Here is a 27584-nt window from a genome sequence, read left to right as displayed (position 1 = left end):
ACATCCCAGAAAAGATCTCTATTGGAACATAAGATATCACTAATATATTTCTTGCTACATATCCATATCAATTTTGTTTTAGAATAATTAATATTTAGCCCTTATACACTAGCAAATCAATCCAATTCTAAAAGCGATTCTTGCAGTGACTTTTCATTGCCGTCTAAAATCAAAGACGTGTCATCTGCAAACTGTGAAAGATTATGCTCCAACCTAGTAATCTTAATACCATGAATGTTATCATTTTCTCGAATCCTTTTGCAAGTATCTTTGTACAAATAATAAAAGAGATAAGGTGATAAAGGATAACCACGGCTTATACCAAAGAAATCTGAGAAATTACCAACCTGGAACTGATTAATAGACTGAGAAACATGAACTGCTTTGAATCTGTGTGGTATTATAACTGTGGAGTATATGGCAGAACTGGAGATGGTTTACAACTAAAATATTGACTATATGATGATGTACACACAAGGCTTCAGGAGAGAAGGTAGAGTTGAAAAGTAGTTAAAGTACACTTATGAACAGAACAGTATTTTTATTTTGTAAACACCAACGTTTAATTACTAAATATTATGGTATGTGTATTTAGATTTACTAATTAAGTATTTATACATATTTTTACTTTATTGTATGCATTTTGATAGTTAAAAACTGCATAACTGAGAGTACAATTGTCCTACAGTTAAAATTATGCTACAACTGTTTTGGCCATTTTGGCCCTTGAAATATGTTTTGTATCACTCTTGTACCTATTTCTTCTTACTTTCATACTTGTGTGTGTATCATGTTACAATTTCAGTTGTTTTTAACTATGATTATTGACATACACACATAGTTGTATTTGAAAGTTTGTACTAGTATTTATACTTCAATATTATCTTTTATATTGTTATATACCAAAGAACGATGTGTGGTTGGAATATTCTATCAGCTAATTGTCAAGGTTTGAGAGACCCAATATTCTAATGTACTCAGGTATACATGGAGAGAGAAAACTCCATTTAAGCAAGCAAGATTAGATTTCCTTCTTATTACAGAAAACATTCTAAATAGTTTGAAAGGGTGTGCAATAAATTCTAACTATCGATCTGATCACTCCATGATTGTACTGAATTTAACCCTTAAATTCAACAACTCTTTACTGTATTTACTTGTTTATTATCGCAATTTTGTAGAAAAGGTAGAAACACAAGATATTTTTAGAATCAATTCTCAGCTTCTCTAGAAACTCTTCTAGTGGAAATCAGAGGTAAAATATTTCTTATTCTAATTAAATACTATATCCATAAAGTTGAAAACGATAGCACTTTCCGTATATCCGTTACACCTTTCATTTCGTGCATTATAAAGCTATGACATAGTTGCTTCTAGCAGACAATTGAGTTCATACTTCGACTGTCTTTGGATATAAACCACAAAAATCCCCAATTGTTGGTAACACAGTTTTAGCCAGTCATTTGCACGATATGAGAGACGCTTACCATCAGCTGACAATTCCAATACTTTTAATTTGGTTTAGTTTTTGTTTTTGTGCAAACATATATACTAAATACTGTTAGACCCGGTTTGCATTCATATGTGGTATTTGTAATTCATGACGGGCTCAGGGGTTTCGTAACGCCCTTGGCTATCATTTGGGGTCTCTCACGGACGGTGTAAAGCACCGAAGCGTTTACACAGTCCCCGGGCAAGTCATACCCGTGAATGTGGTTCATGGTGTATTCGGGGAAATTATGTTAGTCATGTGACCACGTTCATTCATTCATTCATTTATGGCGATGGTCAAAACAAAAAATAACAGAAGTGCAGAATAACAAAAGATATTATCCACAACCAAGAGCACACTCACGTCATGTGTGTTTACAATCGATTCAAAATATAGACAACCAGCATTTCTAACTCTTTGTTTGTTCATCTAGGAAAGAAAAAAAAACATCTTTGGCTTTATTTTCTTCTTTTTCTGAAAAACAAAAACAAACAATCGGCAGACATTTAGATGCTTAGTAACACATGTTGATGGATATTTATCATAATGCATAATTCAATTTTGATATTAATAAATGGAAAAGTTTTAGAGACTATGCAAACACGTTCATGACAAATTGTATGTACATGTATGTTCAAATTTGCTCTTTTGGCAATACCAGTCTGCGTCCATACTTGCCCCGCGGGCAATACCAGTCTGCGTCCATACTTGCCCCGCGGGCAATACCAGTCTGTATCCACAAGTGTTATAAGAAGGAAAAAGGAAACTGATTTAAAAAATGTAATTATTCACTTAGAAAATAGTGTTGATCAAACATTCATTGATGAATTAGAGATGAAACAACAAGAACTTGAGCAACTGAGAAGTAAAAAGGTAAAAGGTAAATTAGTGCGATCACTCACTCAGTGGATTGAGGAGGGTGAAAACCGTACTCGTTATTTATGTGGCCTTGAATCCAGAAATTTTATGAGCAAAATTATCCCTAAGGTTCAAAAAGATGTGAAAACGAACCAGCAGGATATTCTTCATGAATTAAAGTAATTTTATAAGACATTGTACACTAAGAGAGATAACTCCTGTTCATTAAATGATTTAAAGGATGTCCTCAGTAATGCTCAAGTTCCCATTTTATCGCATGAACAAACAAATAATTTAGAAGGAATTATTTCAGTACAAGAGGCTCCTGAAGCTTTGCAAAAGATGAAAAATAGTAAAAGAGTCCAGGTTCTGATGGTTTTACATCTTGAGTTTTTTTAAAATTTTATTGGAAGGATTTAACTTTTTTTGTTGTTAATTCATTGAATTATGGTTATCAGTTGGGTGAATTATCTGTTACACAAAAACAAGTCACGTCATTTTTTAAAGAACTGGCCCCCAGTATTTTTATTCAAAACAGTGTATTAAATTGGGTCAGATGCAATTGCTAATATGTTTAGAATGGTGCTCGATAGTATTATTGATTGAGATCAGTATAGTGAGAGAAAAATAGACAAAATATGGAAATTTTATATTTCCATTAAAAGAAACCCACAGTACGATTAATTTTGATAAAATAAAATAGTAAATATTTTATAAGAAAGGAAATTATGATACTTAGTATTTAAAGAAAATTTATAACAGGAGAAATGAATAAAATTTATTTTACCCTATAAAAAGGCTTTATGATAAAGACTATAATTTCGGATATAACTTGAAATTGGAAACTTGTAAATAGAATTAAAAGTTAAATATAAACAAATCCATATTTTGTCGAAAGTCCTTTAGGAACTGTCATACATTGAAGCAGGACCCTATCACCTACTCAAAAATTTGGTTCAATTGACAGTTTGTAATAATAGTGTTTGGATTTTTCTTGAGATTTATGTAAGTTTTGCTTAAAATCTATGATTTTTCAACATTGTATACTTTTATTCTCCATACTCAGTTAAAATCCCGGCTTAAAAACATTATACATCGTTGTTTTCCCAAAAAAGATGGTACACCTAGATACAAATATATAGTTTTTGGTAGGGAATCCTCATACTTTGTAAGAAATAATTCCATATCATTTTCCAAAAATACAGAGGAAGATGTTTACAAAATGCTGGAATTTTTAATCGACAACATATTTGTCCAGTGTGGTGGACGTGTTTTTCAACAAACTGTCGGCATTCCAATGGGAACAAATTGTGCTCCTTTACTTGCTGACCTTTTCCTTTACTCTTTTGAGGCTGACTTTATAGCTGATCTGATCCAAAATAAAGAATAATGTTTAGCTAGATCCTTTAATCTCAGTTTCCGCTATATAGATGACATATTATCTTTAAACAATCCTAATTTCGAGGATTTGATACATTGCATCTATCCCAAAGAACTTGAGATAAAGGATACTACAGACATTGTGAAGTCAGCCTCGTATCTTGACCTACACTTAGAAATCCATGGTAAAGGAAAACTATTGACCAAACTTTACGACAAATGTGATGACTTTTCATTCAAAATTGTCAATTTTCCTTTCATCTGTGGCAACATCCCTTCAGCACTTGCGTATGAAGTATTCATATCACAACTCATACGTTATGCCAGAGCTTGCCGAAACCATACAAACCTTTTTGCATCGCGCTAGAACTCTAACAAATAGGCTTCTGGAACGAACAGGGTTATGTCATCACTACAGAAGTTTATGATCGTCATCATGAACTCGTGGATCGTTATGGTGTAACCATGAAAACTGATTTATTCAACGGTCATAGTTTTCCTTTCCTCGTTTGTCTACCCTGGATTTGACTTTTTATGAGCAACTCGGTGGATGTTTCTAGAAAAGCAGAGGACGCTTATCCTACCGGTGCATCTGGTCCATGCTCCCAGCTTTTAGTGGAGTCCGAGTTGCTCTTGCTTTTGTTACTTTGTATGTATGATTTTAGTTACTTCTTTGTTGTGTATGTCTGTTTTCCATGTCTGGTTTTTGTCCCTGGTTTACATTGTTTTGATTACCGCTATAAGTTTGGTTCCCTTGGTTACTCTTTACTATTTTCAAATGATCTATCAATTGATGCAAATATTCCTTACCAGATTTAGACATGTTGTCTTTTGGGAGAAAAGAAATATCAAAAGGTATGTTTATCTCCTTTCCAAAAACCATATGATAAGGGGAAAACCCTGTGGATTCAGTATTTGGTGACATTCTTATAGCCATCATAACACTTGGGATTAAATCTGCCCAATTCATTTGATTTTGATCTCAGTAAGTTCTTAGAATTTGACCTATAGTACTGTTCATACGTTCACGTGTTGAGTTTGACTGGGGATGGTATGAACTAGTATGTTGTCGGGTAATTTGAAAAAGCTCACACAGGGCTTGGGTAAGCTGTGAGCAAAAAAATTGACCTCTATCACTGGTCAGGCTAGCTGGGCAACTAAATCTTGTGAACACTTTGTGGTAAAGAATATGGGCTATTTCTTTAGTTTCCTGGGTTTTAAGGGGGAATGCCTCTCATCATTTTGAAAAAACTATTAACTATCAATAAAATGTGTTTATAATTTTCTTTTGTACTAGAAAGTGTAGTCAAAATATCAATATGCCAACGATCAAAAGTATCAATTACAGGCAATGGCATTAGAGGAGCTGGCTGCTTATGTGCTGACCTCTTCGCTCTTTGACATTTATCACAAGATATTACATAAAAGTAAACTTGTTGGTATAATCCTGGCCAATAATATTTCAAGTGTAAAGCTGCAAAAGTTTTCTTAATACCTGTATGGCCACAGTCATGATAGGATAGTAAAGCATCTTCCCTTAATATTTTAGGAAGAACTAATTGTTCTATCATTGCGTCTATTCTAGGTACACCTTTAGTTCTAGGCCACCATTAATGAATCATTTCGCCATGTTGGCCTAGTCTATAGTTATCGTTATTAAAATATACAGTTGTACATGTAGCTCTCTTTTCACATTTTGGTAAAGTGCCATTTTCTAAAAATGTAATGAAGTCAGTTAATTCTGGGCATTCTGGTTGCAACTTTGCAACATCTGATAAATTGTCAAGTTTATGTTCAATAATTGAAGCAACTATTGGATCATCGTGTCCATATACAAATCTCATTTCAATGTATCCATCATTAATATTCTGATCTTCATTTTGAGAGCATTTTTATAACATTGAATTGACAATATGATAAGGAATTTCTCCTATGTCATTATTTTCTTGTTCATTCATGTCCTTCAGGGGATTGGGGTGGATATGGGATTCTAGAAATTACATCAGCATTCTGATTTTTTTCCCTTCTTTATAAATGATCGCAAAATCAAAATCCTGTCATTGTAAAGCCCAATGCCCGAGTTTAGAATTCGTATCTTTTGATTTATGAAGCCATATTAATGAATTGTGATCTGTGAAAACTGTAAATGTATTGTTTAATAAATAAACTTTATGTTGTTTTATCCCTTCAAAACTGCCAAAAATTCTTTTTCACTAATTGTCCAATTTGTCTCTTCATTTTTAAAGCTCTCCCACCATAAGGAATAACACCTTAACGTTTATTTTCATCCACCTGCCCTAAAAAATACCCAATAGCAGACCCTGAGGCTTCACATGCCAAGGTAAAAGATCGGAGAAGGCCAAAATTGGAACTGTAGTAAGAGCATTTTGAAGTGTTTCAAATGATTCTTGGCATGCAACAGTCCATGAAAAAGGTTTATCTTTTTGTTATAGAACATTCATTGGAGCTGCAATTTTGGAGTAATCTTTCACAAATTTCCTGTAATAGTTGCACAATGCTTTGAATTGTCTAACATGTTGAGTTTTAGGAATTGGATGTTTACTCATTAAGATATTAAATTACAATATAGCTACATTGTAAATGGATACCTCAGTCTCAAGGCTTCAATCATTTCTGCAATTTCTGTAAGTTAAACTTATTGAAGTAATCAGTAAAATTAGACTTTTGAAGAATATGTGTGTTGGTACTAGTATTGCATTGCATATCCCTGAGGGGTGTACGTCAAAACATGGATGCTATAAAAAAAAATAGTGCATTTTCTTAAGTTCTGTAAGTTATGATGTTTTATTTTCAAGTTCCAAAGATCAAGTGTCGCTAAAACATAATTTTGGATATTTGAAATTTTAGTCACATGACCTTTGGATTTAAGAACTTCTTCTATTTTCGCCAATCAAATGCCAAATAGTAATTAAAACTACTTTCCATAATTAATTTCAGTGGCCATCAAATACCTGCTGACCATCTAAGCTTTTGTCAATCATCCCATCTTATTTATTAGCGTCCTTAGTAAACGGATTATCTGAATTTTACATATGAACAAAGAAGATAAATAGTTTTCTTTGTTCCTTCAAATCAAAATACTTCCCAAACACAAATAACATTTGATACTAGGATTTATCTATTTTCTTTATAAAGGCTTTATTAGCTAAAAATATTTGACATCTAGTACTTACATCGAAAGAAAGAAATATTTGTAATATTGAATAATACGTAATCTATGACAAGAGACTAAATAGGTTTGAATTCGTTGGTACTTGCTTAATTGTCTTACTAATAATTCATGTACACAACTGACACTTTATAGAGATTGGTAAAATGTATTTAATTGCTTTAGGTAATAGTTTCCATTGTTTAAGTATAAATAAATTAGAACAGTATTGGACATAAAAGATCATATGGTGCTCGATTCATATGATAATCATATGAAAATTATATGATATTTATCATGTGGCAGACATATGATTATTTTATGATTCTCATATTATAATATGGGCTTGAAAACATATGATAATCATATGTTTGTTAAAATCATGTGTTTATCATATGATATTCATGCGATTATCATATGTTAACTGAAACATATGATTATCATATGGTGCTCAATTCATATGGTAATCATATGATGCAAACCAAATGACTCCATGTGTGGCACATTTGCCTGTGTACATCCTAACATGAATTTACCACTGGGTATTAATGTAATGCCCAAATATTCAAAACTGTACCTGCAATCAAAAGATTAACAACCCAAGTGATAATTTGAATGCCTTCATGATTTACAAAACTAGTTTTTTTGTTTGTTTGTTTGGTTTTTTTTTTAAGATATTTAAACACCATTTAGAGCAAAACGAACCTAATCTATTTAGTCGGCCTCTTTCAGTGTTGTGTGTTTTCAGCCGAGTAGTTTTAGGTAGGCGCACGTCTTCTCACATTAAATAGGTTGAAAAATTGCACCGCTTCAGTTTTGTGTGTTTTCAGCCGAATAGTTTTAGGTGGGAGCACATCTTAACGCATTTTAAATAGGTTTCAAAAATTGCCCCGCTTTAGTGTTGTGTTTTTTAAGCCGAGCAGTTTCAGGTGGGCACACGACCTGTCCATTAAATAGGTATTACACTAGTGTAACTGTAAAATCGAGAAATACTGTACTTAAAGTTATGCGTTAATAAAGTTAGTTTAGCGGGGTGGAATTTTATTTTATTTTATTTTACTTGCTTTATTGTGCTATCATTGATGTAAATCTTTATTCGCTTCAGATCTGACCATGGTTTTATACATTTTAACTGTATCCGAATTTCTCTGTTTCCCACTCTCAAACAGTATGATAATGACCAATACGTCCCGATCCGCAATAGTGGAATATTATTACATTTCGTATTTTGTAGTTTTAAAGACATAAATCACGGATAGTCCATTATATAATTATTTTACAAGGGGCTGAACGATAATATCACATTGTTTTACCCCGAGCGATAGCGATGTTTATCACATTTTAACCATGGCTGTGGTCTCAAGATTTCTGAAGCACGTCATATCAGATTTTCTATTTACACCCATATTTTGTGATACTGCGAGCTTGACGTTTTATTTTTGGATCGATCGGCGTATCTCTTTTATCGTAATATAAGGGTTTCGGCGTAAATGAACTTCTTTAGTATAAAGTATCTTGGTGTATTTATTTCGTCAAAGCATCTTGGTGTATTCCTGTTATAGAAGTCCGATAAACAAGTATGCATTGTTGATTCGGTTCAGTGTTTCTAAAGCTGCCTTATGCTTGACAGGATGTACATGTATAAATGGATTTTATTGGTCTGTTAGCGTGGTTTTCCCAAGAACCCAGATGGCGAAAACGTTTTTTCATAGTCCGACAAACGATCCCCTTGCTTTCGCCGTACCCGAGGGATACTTGGACGATCATTTCATGCCGTGGGCTCATCCCTTTACAAGTTTCATAGCAGGACCCACCGAAGTGGAATAAAGATGTGTGTGTACGCCGATTCGTACAAAACGTGAAACAGATGATGATGCCTAGACTAGATGATTTTTAGAGGGTGTCGACTTTATCCCAAACTTTAAACTTGGATCCCAGAGAAAGACACGTGATTGTCTTGGATGATATGTTGAATTCGGCCAATGAATCGAGCTCCCGCCATTTTTTTCAAAATATTCTCACCAAAAAAAAAATGAGTGTCATGTTGTTGGTCTAAAACAAGTTCAACAAAAACAAGTATCACACTACATTTGTACCATCAGTCTGAACGCCCATTACTTATCATAGGCCATAATCATGGCCCAAGAAATGTTTGCCAAAAAGACAAACTACTTGATACAGGTATACCACCTCCAGACCCCACGGATATTTTGCTGATCGACATGAAGCAGGGAACTCCCATCATATTGAGATTTAGAAGCAACATTTTTCCGTGGGAAAATTAGGATGTGTTCTTGCGTTCTGAGAACTATAAGTAGAGACGAAAAAGAATGTTCTGTCACTTTGTGGTATACTCGCAAAGGAGATGAACGTATCGAATGCAAGAACGATTTACAAGGTTGTTTCCTGTCGAGGAATTCATTTAGAAAAGGTCACCAGTCGTGAAGCCGTACAGTGCTATGGACGAAACCATGTGCCAACTGTAAACTATTTTTGTGTGTTTGTGTACATGTATGTATTCGTATGTACATGTTAGTTATTTTTAATTTGTTTTTTTTTATGTTGATGTTTGTTTTTTTCGTATTTTTTTGTTGTTGTTTTTGTTTTATTTGGTTCCATTAAATATAGGAAGTTGTAAATTATAAGTTGTAAATAAGTCATTTTGATGGACCATTTTTCGATTGGTTATCACCGCTGCCTTTTATACGATTACAATTTGATACGCGTACCGTCACATGGATGTACAGAAGAAGGAATTTGAAAGATAAAGTATTTAATTCAATATTTTATTTGTTTAACTATTTCAACTAAATGTTAAACAGAAAAGGCCTGTGTCTAGTATACATCGTGTATACATCAAGGTCTAATATGTTCAATTCTGTTCAACCTTTAGAGAAATGTATTTAATGTATTAATCGCAGTTTGATAAAACAAACTCAAATTTTGTGAAATATTTGTTATAAAAAAATTAACACATCATCCCCTAAATGTATAAAAAAACAATAAACAACTGTCCATGATATAAGTGAGACTTCCGGTAAAGCTCTTGTGTGGCACTGAAACCAATCAATCCTAATCTTCAACCTTCTTAAGTTCACATTACATGGATATACATGTACACGTATGTAATGAACACTGTTCAAAGGGTGTTTCATGTTCCTCTCAGGTTCTTGATAAACTATGTTCACTGATATGGTAAGATCTATTAACTCGAATCACAGAGTGTAATCGCAGAACGGTTTGAGGTAAATAAGTAAGTAATTAAATCATTTATTTCTTATGGTACCAATGTATAAAAAAAATGTTTGAATTTAATATTTGTATTTTGAAATGATGTGGTCATCTAACCCGGCAAAATATATATACCAGTTCAAAATTCACTTAACCCCTTCTCCCTTCTTTTTGTTTTTTTTGGGGGGGGAGTCAGCAACCACCGGGGACACACATTATCCACTGTACCTGCGACGATCAGTAAACCCGGTCTCAAAAACATCTTATGAAACCCTGATTCAAATTTTCTTCTACAGTAGACTTGCCCGCAGCGCATATTGTGGGAAAAGTCACCTGGTGGTTGCTGCGAGAATCTAACACATGACAATTCGTTCTGTATTCAGCACTCTATAACAGACAGAGCTAAAGATTCAACTCCCAAGTGCAGCTGATTAAGGCTGGCTGTATACTTCCAAAATTCTCTACATGTGTTTTAGAAGGCCCAAATGAAAATAAAACTTCTAATTTGATTACACTCCTTGAAATATAAGTAACTTAAAGATTAATTTGTTACACAATTTACAACATGATGCTGCCCCTTTTAGGCTGTTCAGATCTGCATGTAGGACTATGAAAGTCATATAATACATGTATGTTGTACTTAGTTTTACATTCATAGAAGCTATGCTACACCTACTCAATGCGCATGCACATGTTCAGTGTACGTTTACCACGGCACACGCGTATTCCGTGGCATATTACAAAAATAGTAATGGATAGTAGGCAATTAATATTACTACCAAAATCAAAGACACACAACCATTGGTCATCATTTCCAATTGCGTTCAAAAGTTATTCAATCTGTTTGGAGAAATCATGATATAAGTATTCTAAATACATTCATTTTGTACAGCGTGTTTACATAGTGCCATTCCTAGCTAGCTTAACCAAAAACTATTTGTTTTGCACAAATATTCGCAAATGATCGAAACATTTGTTTACAAGTTCGTTTACAATTGCATGAAAGTTACATGTAACATACACGCAAACAAGTATAACTATACTGTTTAATTTTGTTATATCTTTTAGAATGAATACAGAAAAACAAAATTACTACACAAATGACTGTTATGAAGATGAAAACAACAATACCCCCCATGATAAGAGCAACGACAGATATGCAAAGCTATATCAGAACGAAAATACAGTTGCACTGTCCCATCAATACGATGACCCTACTTTTATGTCGCCACAATACGACAAAGTTGCATCGCCGACGTATTCTAACAAGGCATTGCCGAATTCCCCAGAATACGACGACATAGCATCACAGTTCCCAGAGTACCACGACAATGCTTTGGCAGCACCTTTACAATATGATAACACTTCTTCTCAGAAAGATCAACGTTACACACAGTTAATTGACGCTCCAATTACACAGATGTACTCCCCTATTCAGAATGATTTACCAGATCCTCAAAGAGGGCTGCAACCGCAAGCACAATCGCCTAGGTACAATTGTATATCCTCGCAGGAAAACACACATATCAGCGATGTGACGCTTCATAAGAGACGTCCACCACGAAATGACACCAGTCTCTCCCACGTTCAGTCGCCTGTGTACACAAATATGGAGGATAGTGTGCAGGGGCAGATGGGAGCATTTACTACATTTGCTAACGATAATCTTGCAAAGGGACCTGATGATTCGCGCTATCCTTGTCGGTTTATGATAGTTGTATGTCTGGCTGTAATAGTGGTAGCCATAATAACTGGAACAATTACTTTCTTTGTGGCGAAGAGATATACTGGTAAGCTTTATCATTGAACCAAATTCTTATTAGCTTACAATCATCGTTTACCCAACTTACATAAAAGACAACTGCTCTTAATACGAAATCATAAGCAATTAAGACCAAGCAGAGGAAACGGAGACTAAATAATAAAACCTAGAAAAACTGAGAGCAATGTTCTCTAACTTGATACCCCAACTCCCTATTTGATAGCATGCACATTTCAACTTCCATTTTGATTTGAATCAAAACTTATAATAGAAGGTGCACAATTGGAACTTTTAATTAAGATTATGTCAGTTTCTTTCAATTCCATTCAGAGGTATAGGCTGAGTAAGTGGTGATAGATGGGTCCTCCCATATTCACAAATGCCAAAGTCCATGTTTTGCTATGTGAGACCCCAATTTGATTCGGATGAAAATCTAAAATAAAAGATGCACCACTGGAACCTGTCATAAATATTCTGTGAAAGTTTCATTCGATCCCATTTAGTGGTATAAGAGGATTAACAGATAAGAGATGAGTCCCCCATGTCCCCATATCAACAAATGACAAAGTTCATGTTTTGCTATATGAAACCCCCAAATTGATTCGTAAGAAAATCTAAAATAGAAGGTGCACTATAGGAACACCTAATAAAAAATAAGTTTCATTAAATTCCATTCAGTGGTATAGGAGGAGTAACGGATAAGTGATGGGTCCCCTAATTCAACCATATAAACAAATGACAAAATCCATGTTTAACTATGTAAAACCCCATAAAGATTTGGATGAAAATCTAAAACGAAAGGTGCACAATAGGATCATTTAATAAAGATTCTGCGAAAATTTCATTCAATTCCATTCAGTGGTATAGAAGGAGTAACGGGTAGACGTTTCGTACATTGTTGATGTCACATTCGATTGAACCGGGGCTGGTTACGAAAACCGAAATATTGCTATTAGAATGTGGAGTTATCAAAGGCAATATCGATATTAAAATGTTCGAAAATGATTGTTGTTTTAGGATTACAATCATTAATCTTTGAAAGATGCCGTTAATTGTGGAGGGAAAGCATTGTTTGATCACAAGAAAGTCCATTTTCATATGTGGACGGGTAACATTAAGAAATGCTGCTTTCCATTTCACCAATATATCTAAGTTGTTTCTTGGCGTATTTCGATAAAACAAACATGTTTGGAAAGAGCAGTTTGTGCTGCAGACGATGTAATATTTTTCATGACGTAATGATAAGATCAAAGCATATTACAATATCACAAATATCTCCCCTTTGATGTGGACATTCTAAAAATGGAAAAAAGACGATTCGAAGACAAAACGTTAGACATTTTTTGTTATGCGAACAGCTTTTTAAATCGGGATTTTTGTTTACTATTTTGACAATTTATTACATAACCCCAATTAAATTATATATAAAATTTCAGTCAGTCTTTTTGTCCATATTTCAACCATGTCACAAATCTGAATTTTTTCGACGTTGGTCATTCGCTACTTCCTCGCTTACAGTTGTAAAATGTAACAACGAATAGTATTTTTTACCAAAGTATATTCACGCTTAAAGGACTATTTAAATATTCAGAATATCATGTTTATTTTAAAAAAAAAATAATGACTTATATTGTCTAATAGTAGATAAATACACACGTATGTTGTGACGTCACGTTGTCTTTTTCCCGACGTTTTCTACACGTTGCGTGCTACCCGGTCTTTATCAAAAGCTTTTTTCGTTAGCTTTGAGTGAACTAATAACTATGAAATTTTGAATTAAATGTCACAAAATCTAAAATTTGTATATTTTTTTTCTTCACGCGTACACCATGCGAAATTAGAACGAATTGTTCAAAAAGGCAAATGGTGTTGAGTCGATTTCTTCATATCCATAAAAATGTATTTATCCTCCTCCATGGTTTTATCATTTTGCGACGTACAAACTCTTTTAACGTCAATTTTAACAACAATAAAAAGTATCAACATTTCAGAACAATTCGTCAACCACAACTAAAGTTATCGCACGGAAACAAAGTGTCCCCATACCACGACGACGATGTTACGGACGACGACTGCGCCATAACATTATACGACCGCAATTTTTTTTCGTCGTATAATAAAAACGGGAGATTTCACCTTCAGATTTTCTCAAAGAAAGAGATTTGTCAAGGTTTTGTTTTCTCGAAATGTTTAGCAATGTTTTATGTTTAGCAACAGACCTTATAAAGTTCCTAAACGAGTACATGTATTCGGAAATATCAACATACATATGCATTAGAGATATAAAACCAAATAGGAAAGATTCATTTTATACGCTTTTACAATATGATTTCCGGGGGAAAGGGGATGGGGTGGTGCTACTGACTTTTTTGCTTGTAGGTTAGTTGGCTATCTATTTTAGTGCGCGTGTTTTACTTTTTTCGCATCACGAAATTTGTTTACTTAACTCCTAACATTTTTCTCATAGGATAAAATTTTCTTCAAATCATTTTTAAATGGTTGATGCCAAACAATTTACCATATCAGGATGTAATCTGATCATTTCAATTGACCAAAACGTACGAAAAATTAATATCGAATCGGATAATTAAATAATAAAACATGTCATGTGTGTTATATGTAAAAAAAATAATTAAGCACACTTCTTTTTACATGTAACAGTTATAGAACGATGTACTACGTCGCAATACAAAAAAGACGTCAAATTTTGCCGATTTCGACGGTACCAAAAATGACACCAACACCGTACGCTACGTTATAAGAGAAGGGTCCTCCAATTTGCCCATATTAACAATTGACTAAGCCATGTTTTGCTATATTATATGTGCAGCTTCTACATGTATGTTACATTATTTGAGTTTTTTATACACAGTTTTTACATTTATACATGTAATTGCTGATAGTAGAAATAAAATAATGTTACATCTCCCAGGCTGTAATGATTTTATTGATACGTGTACTTTCAAATTAAATGTATTCGGTGCGTTTTTTTTTTTATTTCAAACTGACATATAGTCTCAGAGGTACGCTTTCATGTTCTTTCAGACGACGGACAACAATGCTCGTGGACAATGTGGAGTAGTTGGACATCCTGTAGTGTGACATGTGGCAATGGGACCTCCTACCGACTGAAACAGTACACTGGCGAGGATGAGTGTTCATTGGAGGATGACGTAATAGAATCTACGCCATGCGTCTCATCAGATTGTATATGTAAGCACATTTTGTATTGGAAAACACCACAATGATTTCGTCTTTTGTAACCAAATTATACACACACTTATATATATATATATATCTCTTCTTAGAACAAAACTATTCTGGCCTTCACCTTCGAGAAATAAATAAAGATTTGCTGACCTCAAGATAATTTAAAAAATAGAAATAAATAATCTTGCTACGGTTAGATAAAAAATACCTTTCTGACCAGGACATTTCAAAATAAATATTCCGACCCACAAAATTTGCCATCGCCCTCTTAGAATCAATTTCTTACTTACTTACTGCCCTTTACGCCACTGGCATGTAGGGCAGCGTTGCTGTTTCCGTAACATATCTTTTTTTTACAAGTTAGGGTTGTTAGCCCTGAGCTTAACCCCCATAACTTGGAGGACCAGTAGATTTTCTGTAGGGGGATCCTTCCCTTAGATGGATGCATCACCATGCTAACGAGTACCATCTTTACGGATTTTCTGTCTGGGTTTTCTCCCATAGCCTTTGACTGTCCAAAGCCTTCTACAAGGCAGTAGTGTGATGCTATTTAACCCATAGCTGGATCAAGGTTGATGAGTGCTAGGGCGTATCCACACGCCGATGGGTCTACACACTGCATCTCTAGGGTCCTTGATACTCCGAGATCCTCTACAGTTTAGCCTAGGATACTAGACCCTAGTTACCGTGTGCTGTCGCGAGGAGGCACTGTAGAGGTCTTAGACTGGTAGAGGCTTTGTACTGACAAGAAAGACTTATGCACTCGGCTTTCTTTTTCACCTACAAGTAGGCTAGTCAGCGGCAGTAGTAGAGTCTTCGACTCCCCCTGCACTAGGCGCATATCCAATCCCTGTGATAATAATCACTAGTACACTTAGAATCAATAGTCGCCCTTTATTTAAAAGAAACCGACCGTGTTTTACGCGATAATGTTATTTGTATGTAAATTGAGGGATATACACATGATTTGTTACCAGATGTTTTTTAACAGTGACGTCCTACATACGTACACAGATCCTCGGTCAAAACAATCTTTCTGTCGGAAGTGACGTAGTTTGGAAGTAACGTATGCAGTTAAGATGAGATTGTTTGAAGTTGGAACGCAGACGCACATCATTTGTTACAGGAGGTCTCGAATACTGTGATCTAACAGCATGCATTTTCCACAGAGATAAATGTTATTTGAGTACAAATTGCTCCGTTCCTCATATGCAAAGCCTAAAATCATGTTATATTTTTCATTAAGAACTGACTCGTGAAATTGAAAAATAACGTGTGTAATTTGAGGTAGGTGTAATTTGTAAGAGAGCGGAGTTAAATGTACTAAGCATATGTAAACAAATGTGTATAAAAATCTTTTTGTCACTTTTTCTGGACATATTGATAGTTCTTGTTACTTCTTGTCGCTAATTAGTGAGATCGGTCGTCTTTCTGGCTAAATGTAAAGTCGGAAACGAAAAAAAAAGTATCTGAGTTTAAATAAATATTTAAATAAACAATGAAGACCATATATACCTGTAATAAACGCGATAACGCTTTTTATCGACTTTATATGGTCAGAAAGATGTGACTTCGTGTCAGACTAAAATTAGGCTCTCAGTACTTCCAAGTATGACTTTTATTTCGCATTTAATACCGTTATGAGGATCAGACAATTTTAAAGGAGGGTTCAGATGGGGTTCCAGAAAAGGAAGAGGGGAATCATAGAAGTTATAGAAAAGGGAACGGGTCCAGGCTAAATTACATGTAACTACAGTCTCGGGTCATAAGTATTTCCGCACAATGGCGGCCGACGTTATCCGTGCCCGACAGGTGCGTGAACCAAATGCCGATATTTTTGTCATGACCTGTAACAAAGTGAAAATAGATTTGGTTTTTTAAAAGGTCTATTTATAGAGTATTTTCCGGAAATCGAAGGGATGCATAGAGTTGTCTCTCTTTTGTTTACTTGTCGTCTGCTAAAAAATGGCACCGAGAGGAAAAGAGATGAGTGTTGATACGAAAAAATGCATTGTAAAATTAGATGAAGATGGACATAGTGGACGAAAAATCGCTCAGATGTTGGGTTTGAATCCCTCTACAGTTCAAAAGTTTTTAAAACGTTATCGGATCCGTGAAAATGAAGAAAACAGGACACGAAGTGGTCGACCCAGAAAATGTGACGCCAGGACGGACAGGCAGTTGCTACGGATAGTGAAAACGGAGCGTAGAAAGAACTTAAAGGATGTTACTAACCTTTTGAATGAGAGAACACCAGTTAAGGTAAATGAATCAACTGTTAAGAGGAGGCTTAAGTTTTATGGATTCAAAAAACGAGTTGTGAAGAAGAAAATTGTGATCAGTGATGGAAACAGGTTCAAAAGGAGGGCTTGGTGTCAATCAAAGCTTCATATGACTGTGAACAATTACTGGAAGAATATAATTTTCTCTGATGAGACTCAAATATGTATAGGAAAGCATAGCAAAGTTCATATTTTGCGGAGAGACGATGAAAAGTGGTTTAATTCTTGCCTTGGAGAGAAGGGTGACGACACAGCCGGTCCCGTTGTGAGTGTTATGTTTTGGGGATGTATAACATTTGACGGTGTTGGAACTTTTGTACCAGTGAATGGGACAATTAATTCACAGAAATATACAGACATTCTGGATGAACATCTTTGGCCAGTTGTGGCTAAAACTTTTCCGACAGGGAGGTGGATCTACCAAGATGACAATGCTACCCCCCACCGATCTAGACACACGATTTGATGGAAGGCAGACAATGATATCAAAGGAATGGTGTGGCCTGCGCAAAGCCCAGATATCAACATTATTGAGAATGTTTGGAGGTACATTAAAATCCGGTTACAGAAGGTGGTGCACAGGATCAAAACGAAGGAGGACTTGATCAGGGAGTCTAAACGTGTGTGGATGGACATTGAACCAGTCTATATAAGGACATTATATAATTCTATTCCAACTAGAATTCGTCGTGTATTGAGAGCCAATGGTGCAATAACAAAATATTAAAGTTAGTATCTCATTTATTTTGTCTTTAAAATGCCCTTTTATTGATTTATTTAGTGGTATAAAGTAAATGACGTTGAATGACGTCGGCCATATTGCAGAAATACTTTTGACCCGAGACTGTACATTTTTCGACAAAAAAAGGAATCCGACTCCCGGACCCCCTCTGGAACCGCCCCTGAAGAAATTGAGTGACATCATTTCTACGTATGCGATAGCAAATACAGTGTACACATAAGTGTTTTTTTAAATAATCACTTCAATTTTTACAATGCGGACTGCATGATTGGACATATTCAATATTGTTTCCAGACGACAGACACCAATGCTCATGGACTGCATGGACTCATTGGACACCATGTAGTACCACCTGTGGTAAGGGGACATCACTCAGAATTAAACAGTACAGTGGAGAGGCAGAACACAACTGTACAAATGACGAATTCACTGAGTCGAGACCTTGTAATCTTACAGCTTGTATAAGTAAGTACTACATATTGTGAAATAGTACTAAATTAAAATGAGGTTCAAGATTAAACTTCTTCAGTTGATTCCTAACAGGGCATAAGATCAATGTGCGTTTGTATTCTTATAATTTAATTCAATTAGATGTGTTTATATACCATAATCAGCAAAATACATGTATATCTGAATTATTGTACTTGTATACATTTTCTTATTATATATGTACTTTCTAAAGTGAATATGGTAATATTCAAATTTGGAAATTATTTTAGCCCCACATGTGTTAAGACCAATTTTGGCCTTTGGGTTTTACCAATTATTTAGCTGTGTTTAGCCTTCTTCTCTAGAAGTCAGGTGACCTTAACTTGTAAAAAGTTCATAATTGTCAAACTGATCATATACTCTCAGTCGGCTTTTCACCCACATTCTAAGCTTACCATCATTGTTGTCTTGAATGCAGACTGTTTTTGGACAAGTTGGAGTTTTTGGACTTCATGTAGTGCGACCTGTGATATTGGAACGCAGTACAGGATAAAACAATATCTTGGGCAAGGCAACGACAGCGGTTGTGAGCGACAAGAAAAACAAGATACGAAAACTTGTCTTAACAACAAGACATGTATAGGTGCGTATATTCAAAATAGAATTTAGACAGTACATGTAGGTGGTTTATGCAGATAACCCATCAAACTAACTTTCGTATCTAATTTAGAAATAATTACAGACCTCATAACTGGTCTTATTTTGTCATTCAGGTGTTGCGCTTTTGAGATAGAATTATATGAATTGTGTAAAAAATTGGGTCATAACAAGAGTTATTGTTCTTGACAAGGTTTACTTTGGCTAGATTTAGTTAGAGTTAATCATGTATGGTTTTCTAAAAAATACACATCAGAATACAGAAAGGGCTATCGTTACTTGAAGATTTAGCATTTGTATATCAAAAGCGAAAAAGCATCGTTTGTTTGGAGGGGTTTTCTACACGATGAATCACCTCTACCATAGACAGCGTATGGATTTCATAAGAACTGGTACTTACACTCCTTGAGACGTTTAGGTTTCCTGCCCGCACCATACCCAAACGCACGCTGAACGCTCATTAAACGGACACTAAACGAACGCTTCTACTGTGCGTTTAAACGCACGATAGACGAACGCTCATAGCGTGCGTTTAAACGGACAATAGACGAACCATGAAAAACAATAATATTAACAAATAATGATGAAAGAAAAAAAATTAAAATAGAATTAATAGAAATATATGGATTAATAATAGCAAAAATATAAAAAAAAGAACAATTAAATAAATGAAATAATGAATGTACAAAAATAAATGAACGCTTGTTGCAAAGAATATTAAATTATTTACAAATAAAATTCAATTATACACTGAGTATCAAGAAATAACTGACATTCATCGGACGGGTTATATATACATCGTGCGGCGTGTTATACATCGCTCGGGTTATACATCGGACGGCGGGTTATACATCGGGCGGCGGATTATACATTGGGCGGGTTATACATCAGGCAGGTTATACAACGGGCGGGTTATTCATCGGGCGGGTTATACATTGGACTGGTTGTACATCGGGCGGGTTATACATCAAGTTATAAATCGGGCGGATTCTTCATCGGTTTTTCTTATAGTAGCACAGAAATATAATTTATATTCTCTGTGTAAATAATTTCGATAATTCACAGTGTTAATTTGGTTTAGTAATTTCACTCTAGGACTCTCTCCCGCCAAAACGTCACATTCCTTCACTCTTATGAGGCTGACTTTATAGCTGATCTGATCAGAAAGAAAGAACATCGTCTGGCTAGATCCTTCAAATCTCAGTTTCCGCTACATAGATGACGTATTATCTTTAAACAATCCTAATTTCCGGGATTTGATACATCGCATCTACCCAAAAGAACTTGAGATAAAGGATACTACAGACACTGTGAAGTCAGCCTCATATCTTAACCTACACTTAGAAATCGATGATAAAGGAAAACTATTGACCAAACTTTACGACAAACATGATGACTTGTATTCAGAATTGTCAACTTTCCTTTCATCTGTGGCAACATCCCTTCAGCACCTGCGTATGGAGTGTTTATATCACAACTCATACGTTATGCCAGAGCTTGCCGAAATTACGAAAATACTTTTTGTATCGCGCTAGAACTCTAACAAATAGGCTTCTGGAACAGGGTTATGTTGCTACAAGAAGTCATCACTACAGAAGTTTTATGGTCGTTATCATGAACTCGTGGATCGTTATGGTGTATCCATCTTCACCTTGAAAACTGATTTATTCAACGGGTCATAGTTCTCCTGTCCTCGTTTGTCTACCCTGGACATGTCTTTTTATGAGCAACTCGGCGGGTGTTTCTAGAAAAGCAGAGGACGCTTACCCTACCGGTGCACCTCGTCCATGCTCCCTGTTTTAGTGGAGTCCGAGTTGCTCATTTGCTTTTGTTACTTTGTATGTATGACTTTAGTTACTTTATGTTCTTTGTTGTGTATGTCTGTTTTCCATGTTGTCCCTGGATTACATTCTTTTGATTACCGCTATAACCTTGGTTCCCTTGATTACTCTATCACAAATACCAACCCACAGATTATAAAATATAAAATTTTATTTTGAAAATAGCAATAAGTTATGGGTCAAAGCCATACAATAAATATGATAATCAATTGGTTTTCATGAATAACTAAATTACTCGTGGTAAGGACATTTTGAACTCGTGTGAGGAAGTGTGCGTAATAATCTAGACGTTCTTCATCACACGTGATAACATTTCGGTTATTCACTCTTTCCAGTTAGTCATCGTATTAATATATCGTTAACAATAATCTGGAATCTTATGAACTGTTTTATGTGGGAAATCCTGGTAATATTTATATTGTATAGTATAAAAGTTGTAATAAGTACACTAGTAGGTAAGCCCTTTTCAATTATCTGACGTGTACTGTAAGGCACAAGGTACCCCCAAAACCGATTCGGTACTTGTCGATTTTTTTCGTTTGGCTTAGAGGCAAATTAATGTCCGATTAGTTCCGGTTACTGAAAAAAAAACAAAGACAAAACAAAACAAAATCCAAAACCAAAACAAACAAACAAACAAACAAACATACAAAGAAGAAACAAAAAACAAAAGTAGCTGGGTAATCAGGATATATTTTTATTTTGTGTTTTAGAGAAGGACAGCGAGATTATTGAAATGAAATTTGATAACACAACGACTCATAGATTTCTGTTTATATCGGAAGACGAAAAAACAATAAGTGATGAAGACACGGCAGAAACACCAAACAGTCATGACGGAAGATTAAAGGTCTACAGAGGCGTAATGGCAAACTTCTGTGTGAGAGATAATCATATTGTTTATTATGAAGTGGAATATAACTACACGATCGTTACTAATCCGTCATTTTCTTCTCTTGTTTTTGAGGTCGGGTTAGCAGAACTAGAAAGAACAGATAATTCCTTTTTTGTATTTGACGAAAAAATAAAGGGCTGGTCCTTTATCATGTATAAAAATAACAAAATCAATGCAATAGTTTTACAGGCACGGGACTTTAATGGCGAATATAGGTTGAAAACGATAAGTTACGTTTCCATCGGACTGGTGAAATCGGGAAAGCTGGCTTTCTTAGTTGATAGACTGAACAATAGATTTATAATGTATATAAACTCTAGCATCTTCCATACTTTTGACGGTGTAGTTTCGACAAGTGTTCTTTGTCCCATGTTTGGAGGAATGGGAAGCGTTGCTAATACAAAACTTCGTATTTTGCGTGCAAGAAATTTCACCAGTTTTCCATTTTTTTCCATATAGCGATATCATTTAAAGTCCGTCCATGTAGAAACCAGACTGATACTATGATGTGGGTCACACAGGGTAAATTTATCCCACCAATTTGTTTGTAAACTCATTGTGAAGTCAAGAAGAACCGACATATTTATGTATCGAAAGTGGATGACTCAGAATATAATTATTCTCAAAGTTCCCCAATCATCAAATCACAACACAGATCATAGAGATATCTCCCTTTATCTTAAAGTTTCTCGTGTATTATTTGTAATTTATTTCGTTTTACCCTTTCGGCAAATTAAAAACCAACATTCAATTCTTCTAACACGAGTTAGTAATCTTTAATGGATGAAAAATTTATTGAAAACAAAGTTTGCCATATACCACCCACTTCTTGTAACTTCCATGTATACCCTCTTAAAAACGAATATGTGTAAATATAGAATTTGTGCTCATAACTTGAATAGAGAAACAAGTAGATTTTACCATATTGACATAAATAACAGAGCGTGTATGAACTGCAATATAATTTAATTCAATTGAAGATAAATTTCATGTTATTTTAGAATGTTAAAAATATGCTGAACTTAGAAGAAAATACATCAGTAAAAATAATAAAAATCATTATTAGTGAAATCCCTCAATTTATAAACTTGTTCAATTATTATCTGTAAAAAAAAGTTAAATAACTTAAAAATTTAAGTACATATTTAATGTTTGCTGAAAAAATACGTCAGTGATGTCATCATTCCTATGCGTGTTAAGCAAGATTTCTATTACTCCACAAATTTCCTTGTTTGACTTGTCTATATGGTGTACATGTATCTATATGGTGTACATGTATGCTATGAAATTTGTTATAATGTGTATTATGTATACCTATATGCTGTATTCCTTTTAGGAAAATAAAGTATTAAAAAACTAAATAAAGAATTAATTACCTGACATTGTATGTGGAAATGTAAGAAAACTTATTCGGGAAAGAAGTGTTCGATATTTCCATATGTCTTTAACGAACCAGGATGGGCAGTGGGTCATATAGATATAGGGATTACCATACAGAAGTCAGCGGTTCATAATGGGCGATATGTTTGCATGCCTTTTAATTAAACCATTCATCGATCATTTTATGTAATTGAATTGTTACGCATTGAATTGGTTCCATTGATTACTCATATAGTAGTAAAAAATGCCTTAGTTAAAAAAACAAAAACAAAACAAAAACAAACAACAACAAAAAATTACGTGAAACAAATAGATATACAATATAAGTACACTGTCGAAAATTATTGAAGATATATGATGACCACGAGGCGACGGAACCGGTAGGAAATGAGAGGCTCGGCCGAGCTATTTCTCCCGTTCCAAGGCGAATACACAAAGAAAAAAATTAATACGCATGACTCAATAAACATTGAAATTTATTCCGCACCAAAGCTGTGTGAAGAAAATAAGCAATATATTAAAGTTTATTTAATTCCAAGAGACAAATCAAAATATGAACAATAAATACAAATATTCTAAATGTTGTAAAATCGATTTTAAGAATATCAAGGTTTTGAATTTTGTGAGGAAGGTCAATGTCACTTTTGATTTGGCGGATTCATGTTCACATAAAGTGTGTCAACATTGAGACTGGCGCCATAAAACATCGACGTTACTCGATGGTTTGACTGGGATTGGGAGCAAATCTATGACGATGGAAGACCGATTCTGTGAGGATGTTGAACGGAAATCGGAGGAAAGTTTTGAGGCATTTGTATAGTGGGCTGCGAAGGAACAAACACCGGCGGAGGAACTGACGATGGCAACACGTTTCGGGCACCAGGTATGTTTTCTTTTTCGTGAATTGCCGCTGTTAACCTGTTTGTGTTGCTGAGAATATTAGAACTTTGTTTATGTTCATTCTCGGGCATGGCACTGTAATTATTAACAGACTGTGTCCATAAATTTGCATTATATCTCTTGCATCAATGTCATTTTCCCTTAATTTACTGCCTAGATATTTTCAAGCACTTTGAATTGTTTATCTCTTGTCTTTGATTAGTCCGGCTTTCTCTATCATAATTTTCATCAAGGATGAAAGTTTTCTTTCCCAATTTTTTTGCCTGATGAACTAACATTCTGACCGTTTGTCCTCCGTGGGAATTGTTATAGGTGCTAGATAAAATGGGCCATCCGGCCCGCTACATGTCAAAGGTCGCTTTGACTAATAAAATTCATACAATGCAACAGGATCGCGATGGTTGAAGCTTTCGTACATTCGTTAAGTGACATCACGGATGTCTGAAATGTTTTCTCCTGTTCTTGTTTTTGTCTGTCGCTCGTTCATTTCGAGATATTTGCAGCCATCAGATCCTGTCATTAAAGTGAGATCAACCCCATCTGGAAGATAATATTTATTAGAAAAAACTTAATAATTAGTTTGCGCGAGCTTTAGAAACATAATAAAGCGAGCTTCAGCGAGCTTTTCCATCATGTTTTGTAGCGCGCATTAAGCTTGGTTTATACTTCGGTTGCGACAGCGAACTGTCGCAACCTGTAATAATTGGTCTTCGCAGAAAAGTTAAATCAAGTTCATCATGAGAGTGATGTCGCTGCGATGAAGCTACTCCAGTCAGTTTTGCTATTATGTTGCTGTCGCTACCAGAGTATAAACCAGCCTTTATTCATTCTAATGAACACTACACATCTGATGAAACAAAATGTTGTACCAGTTGATTTTTGTTTCTTAATGTTTGTTAGTACTCCAGAAAACTAATATATATATTTGTCATTTTGCAGATTTCCATTGGTGGTTGGAAGTATTTACCAGTACATACTACCCATACATACATGTATGGACTTCTGCAATGACATTGTTGGATTGTGTTTGTCGAATCCTATCTGTGAACCGTGGAATGTTGCGACAGCATTAATTATGGGAACAAGAGAGATGTTTAGGTATTAATATTCATATCAGGTGATATATGTGGATAAAATGAAGATGCCAATAGAAATTGTTTTTATTTAGTATTTATTGCATTTTTAATATGAAGTTATTGACAGGAGAATGTGAACAAATACTAATCCTGTGCGAATATGGATTTCTTACAAATCTATTTTATAAAATCGGAATAGTAATATTCAATTGAGTGTAAAATATTAGTGAATTGTTGAAGTATTTTTTAAATCAGAATAAAAATGTATGTGTGATCTGATAATCAAATACATGTACATGTATATTTTGTATTTACATGAACAAGTGTACACTGGATTGTTAATATGAGAAGTGTAAGAATGGAATTATTCAATATATATATTACATGTAGTGCAAATCGACACACAATTATAACTCTCTCATTTATGTAAATTGACATATGATGATTTTTCTACAATACTACATTTTTTTTCTCTGTATTTACATGTACATGTAAGAGCCGTAATTACAGAATATCCTTCTAAGCACAACCTATGAAAATATTTATTTGAATTTAAACCATAAATGTATGGTATTTGTTTTCGTATTCAAAGTAGTGAACATGTCATACTATGCACATTTATGTTGAAGCTTTAAAATTTATTATTTTATAATTGATAGATGTCCATGATACAATGTGATTATATTCTTCACTTGGAACAGGCATTTTCTGTTTGAATATATTTGAATTTGACATCATTTAACATGCAAAGTTTTGAAAAGTTCCAATAATGAGTAAAATATTGTTTAATACATGTACATGTCTGTATCACAAACCTGAGACTATAGTGTTCATTAACACCTCTCAACCCAAAGTGAACTGTATTATTTAGCCATAGTGTGTTAATCAAGATCCTTCTCGTACAACATATTGGTCTCCTCATCGATAATTGGCCGTGATCTTTTGGGCTTATTCCCTTTCCCTTGTTGTGTAAGAACTTTTTGTTTTTCCATCAAAGCATGCCTTGTCAAATTAAACACATCATTTGTTTTGGATCATTCTCAAAGAATACAATACTCACATTTTTAGCGCTTAAGTTTTCTGTCTATGCTACCAATAATGCCACGTAAAGAGGAAGGTTCATACTCTCCCGTCTTTTTTTCATTTTGTTAAAATGAAGTTGGCTAGAAGCGGATCCAACTCCACTGGTGGTATGGTGTGTATTTCTCTGGTTTCATTCTTAATTTCTTCCAGGAATTTTGTAAACATGGCTACTTCAGTTAAATTTCTCTTTTGTGTGTTTTATTTTCTTGACCATTGATGTATTTGTTTATATCACTAACAGACATGTCCATGAAATCTGGATTATATTCCTTTTCAACATTTGTGTTTAGATCAGATTTAGAATTTTTAGATTTAGATGGATGAGCTGTGGGAGTGTCATTTTCACACTGTTTATTATCATGCACATGATTTTGTGGATAATTCAACACAGATTCAGCATTCACATCGGTTTCAGCTGGTCTGCGATGGGGTGTGATAACAGGAGGTTATGTTTCCATGTGTAGAGGTAGATGCTGACTTGTTTCTGTTTGGCATATGGCAGTAGATATCAGGGGTATAATTTGTGCACTAGTTTCTCTGGGATTTGAAATATTTGTTCGAGATTTTTGAAGAACAGGGGGCAGTTGTGTGGGCAGATCTATAACGTTTCTCTGATTCATTATCTTTGGGTTTAGGCAGTAATAAATCCATAACAGTTTCCTCGTCATTTGTCTCTTCAAGAGTTTTATCATAATGTAATGCTAAAATCAATTTTTTTAAGTGGGGACCAGTTCATGTGACGGACACTGGCTCTCAGTCCGACATGACTGAAATGACAGGGGAAGTCGTCTGCAAATTGATAATGAATCAAATCTGAACGAGATTTGGTATTTGTCATATATATATGACGGTGAAAAAAAAAACAACATCATTCTTAGGTTTACATAACATCTTTTATTTCATTCAGGTAAAAAAAGTGAAAACGAAACAAAACAGAGAAAAAAAGATTAACCGGATACGCAATATGCTTACATCGTATCTATGGTGGCGGTCATGATTAATTCATGCATACCTGAAAAAAAAGTAGTTCCGTCGATCACGTGAGTGGAAGGAGCCAGAAAGTCGGTAACCTGCTAATGTACGGATGCAGCAAAATAATAATAATAATAATAACCGTATACCTTTATTCGTATAACAAATTACCTAATTGCAGGATAAAAATATTTAAACGACGTTTAGTTCAGGTATTGTTGACAT

General features: G+C 34.6%; 2 protein-coding genes across 2 annotated transcripts; one reads left to right on the top strand and one right to left on the bottom strand.

Moving 5' to 3' along the window:
• Nucleotides 1-413: 413 nt before the first annotated feature.
• Nucleotides 414-23321, top strand: LOC148599269 (uncharacterized). The gene is made up of 6 exons (XM_088557663.1): nucleotides 414-493; nucleotides 11199-11920; nucleotides 14938-15105; nucleotides 18421-18591; nucleotides 19034-19198; nucleotides 21767-23321. The coding sequence occupies exons 2-6, from the start codon at nucleotides 11200-11202 to the stop codon at nucleotides 22405-22407; spliced, it is 1866 nt and encodes a 621-aa protein (XP_088413789.1). The 5' UTR covers nucleotides 414-493; nucleotide 11199; the 3' UTR covers nucleotides 22408-23321.
• A 651-nt stretch (nucleotides 23322-23972) lies between these two features.
• LOC148599268 (uncharacterized) lies at nucleotides 23973-26226 on the bottom strand. Its single transcript, XM_088557213.1, has 2 exons — nucleotides 26103-26226; nucleotides 23973-24768 (listed from the first exon to the last, which is right to left on the bottom strand). Exons 1-2 carry the CDS (start codon nucleotides 26224-26226, stop codon nucleotides 24650-24652), a joined length of 243 nt encoding a protein of 80 aa, XP_088413339.1. The 3' UTR covers nucleotides 23973-24649.
• Between the last annotated feature and the right edge of the window lie 1358 nt (nucleotides 26227-27584).

The sequence above is a fragment of the Perna viridis genome, chromosome 13 (genome assembly GCF_037379345.1).
Source record: "Perna viridis isolate PV_CMFRI_1.1 ecotype Kerala chromosome 13, ASM3737934v1, whole genome shotgun sequence".
NCBI classification, from domain to species: Eukaryota; Metazoa; Mollusca; class Bivalvia; order Mytilida; family Mytilidae; genus Perna; species Perna viridis.
Note: the sequence above shows the minus strand (reverse complement) of the source record. Positions and strands in the feature narration are given on the sequence as shown.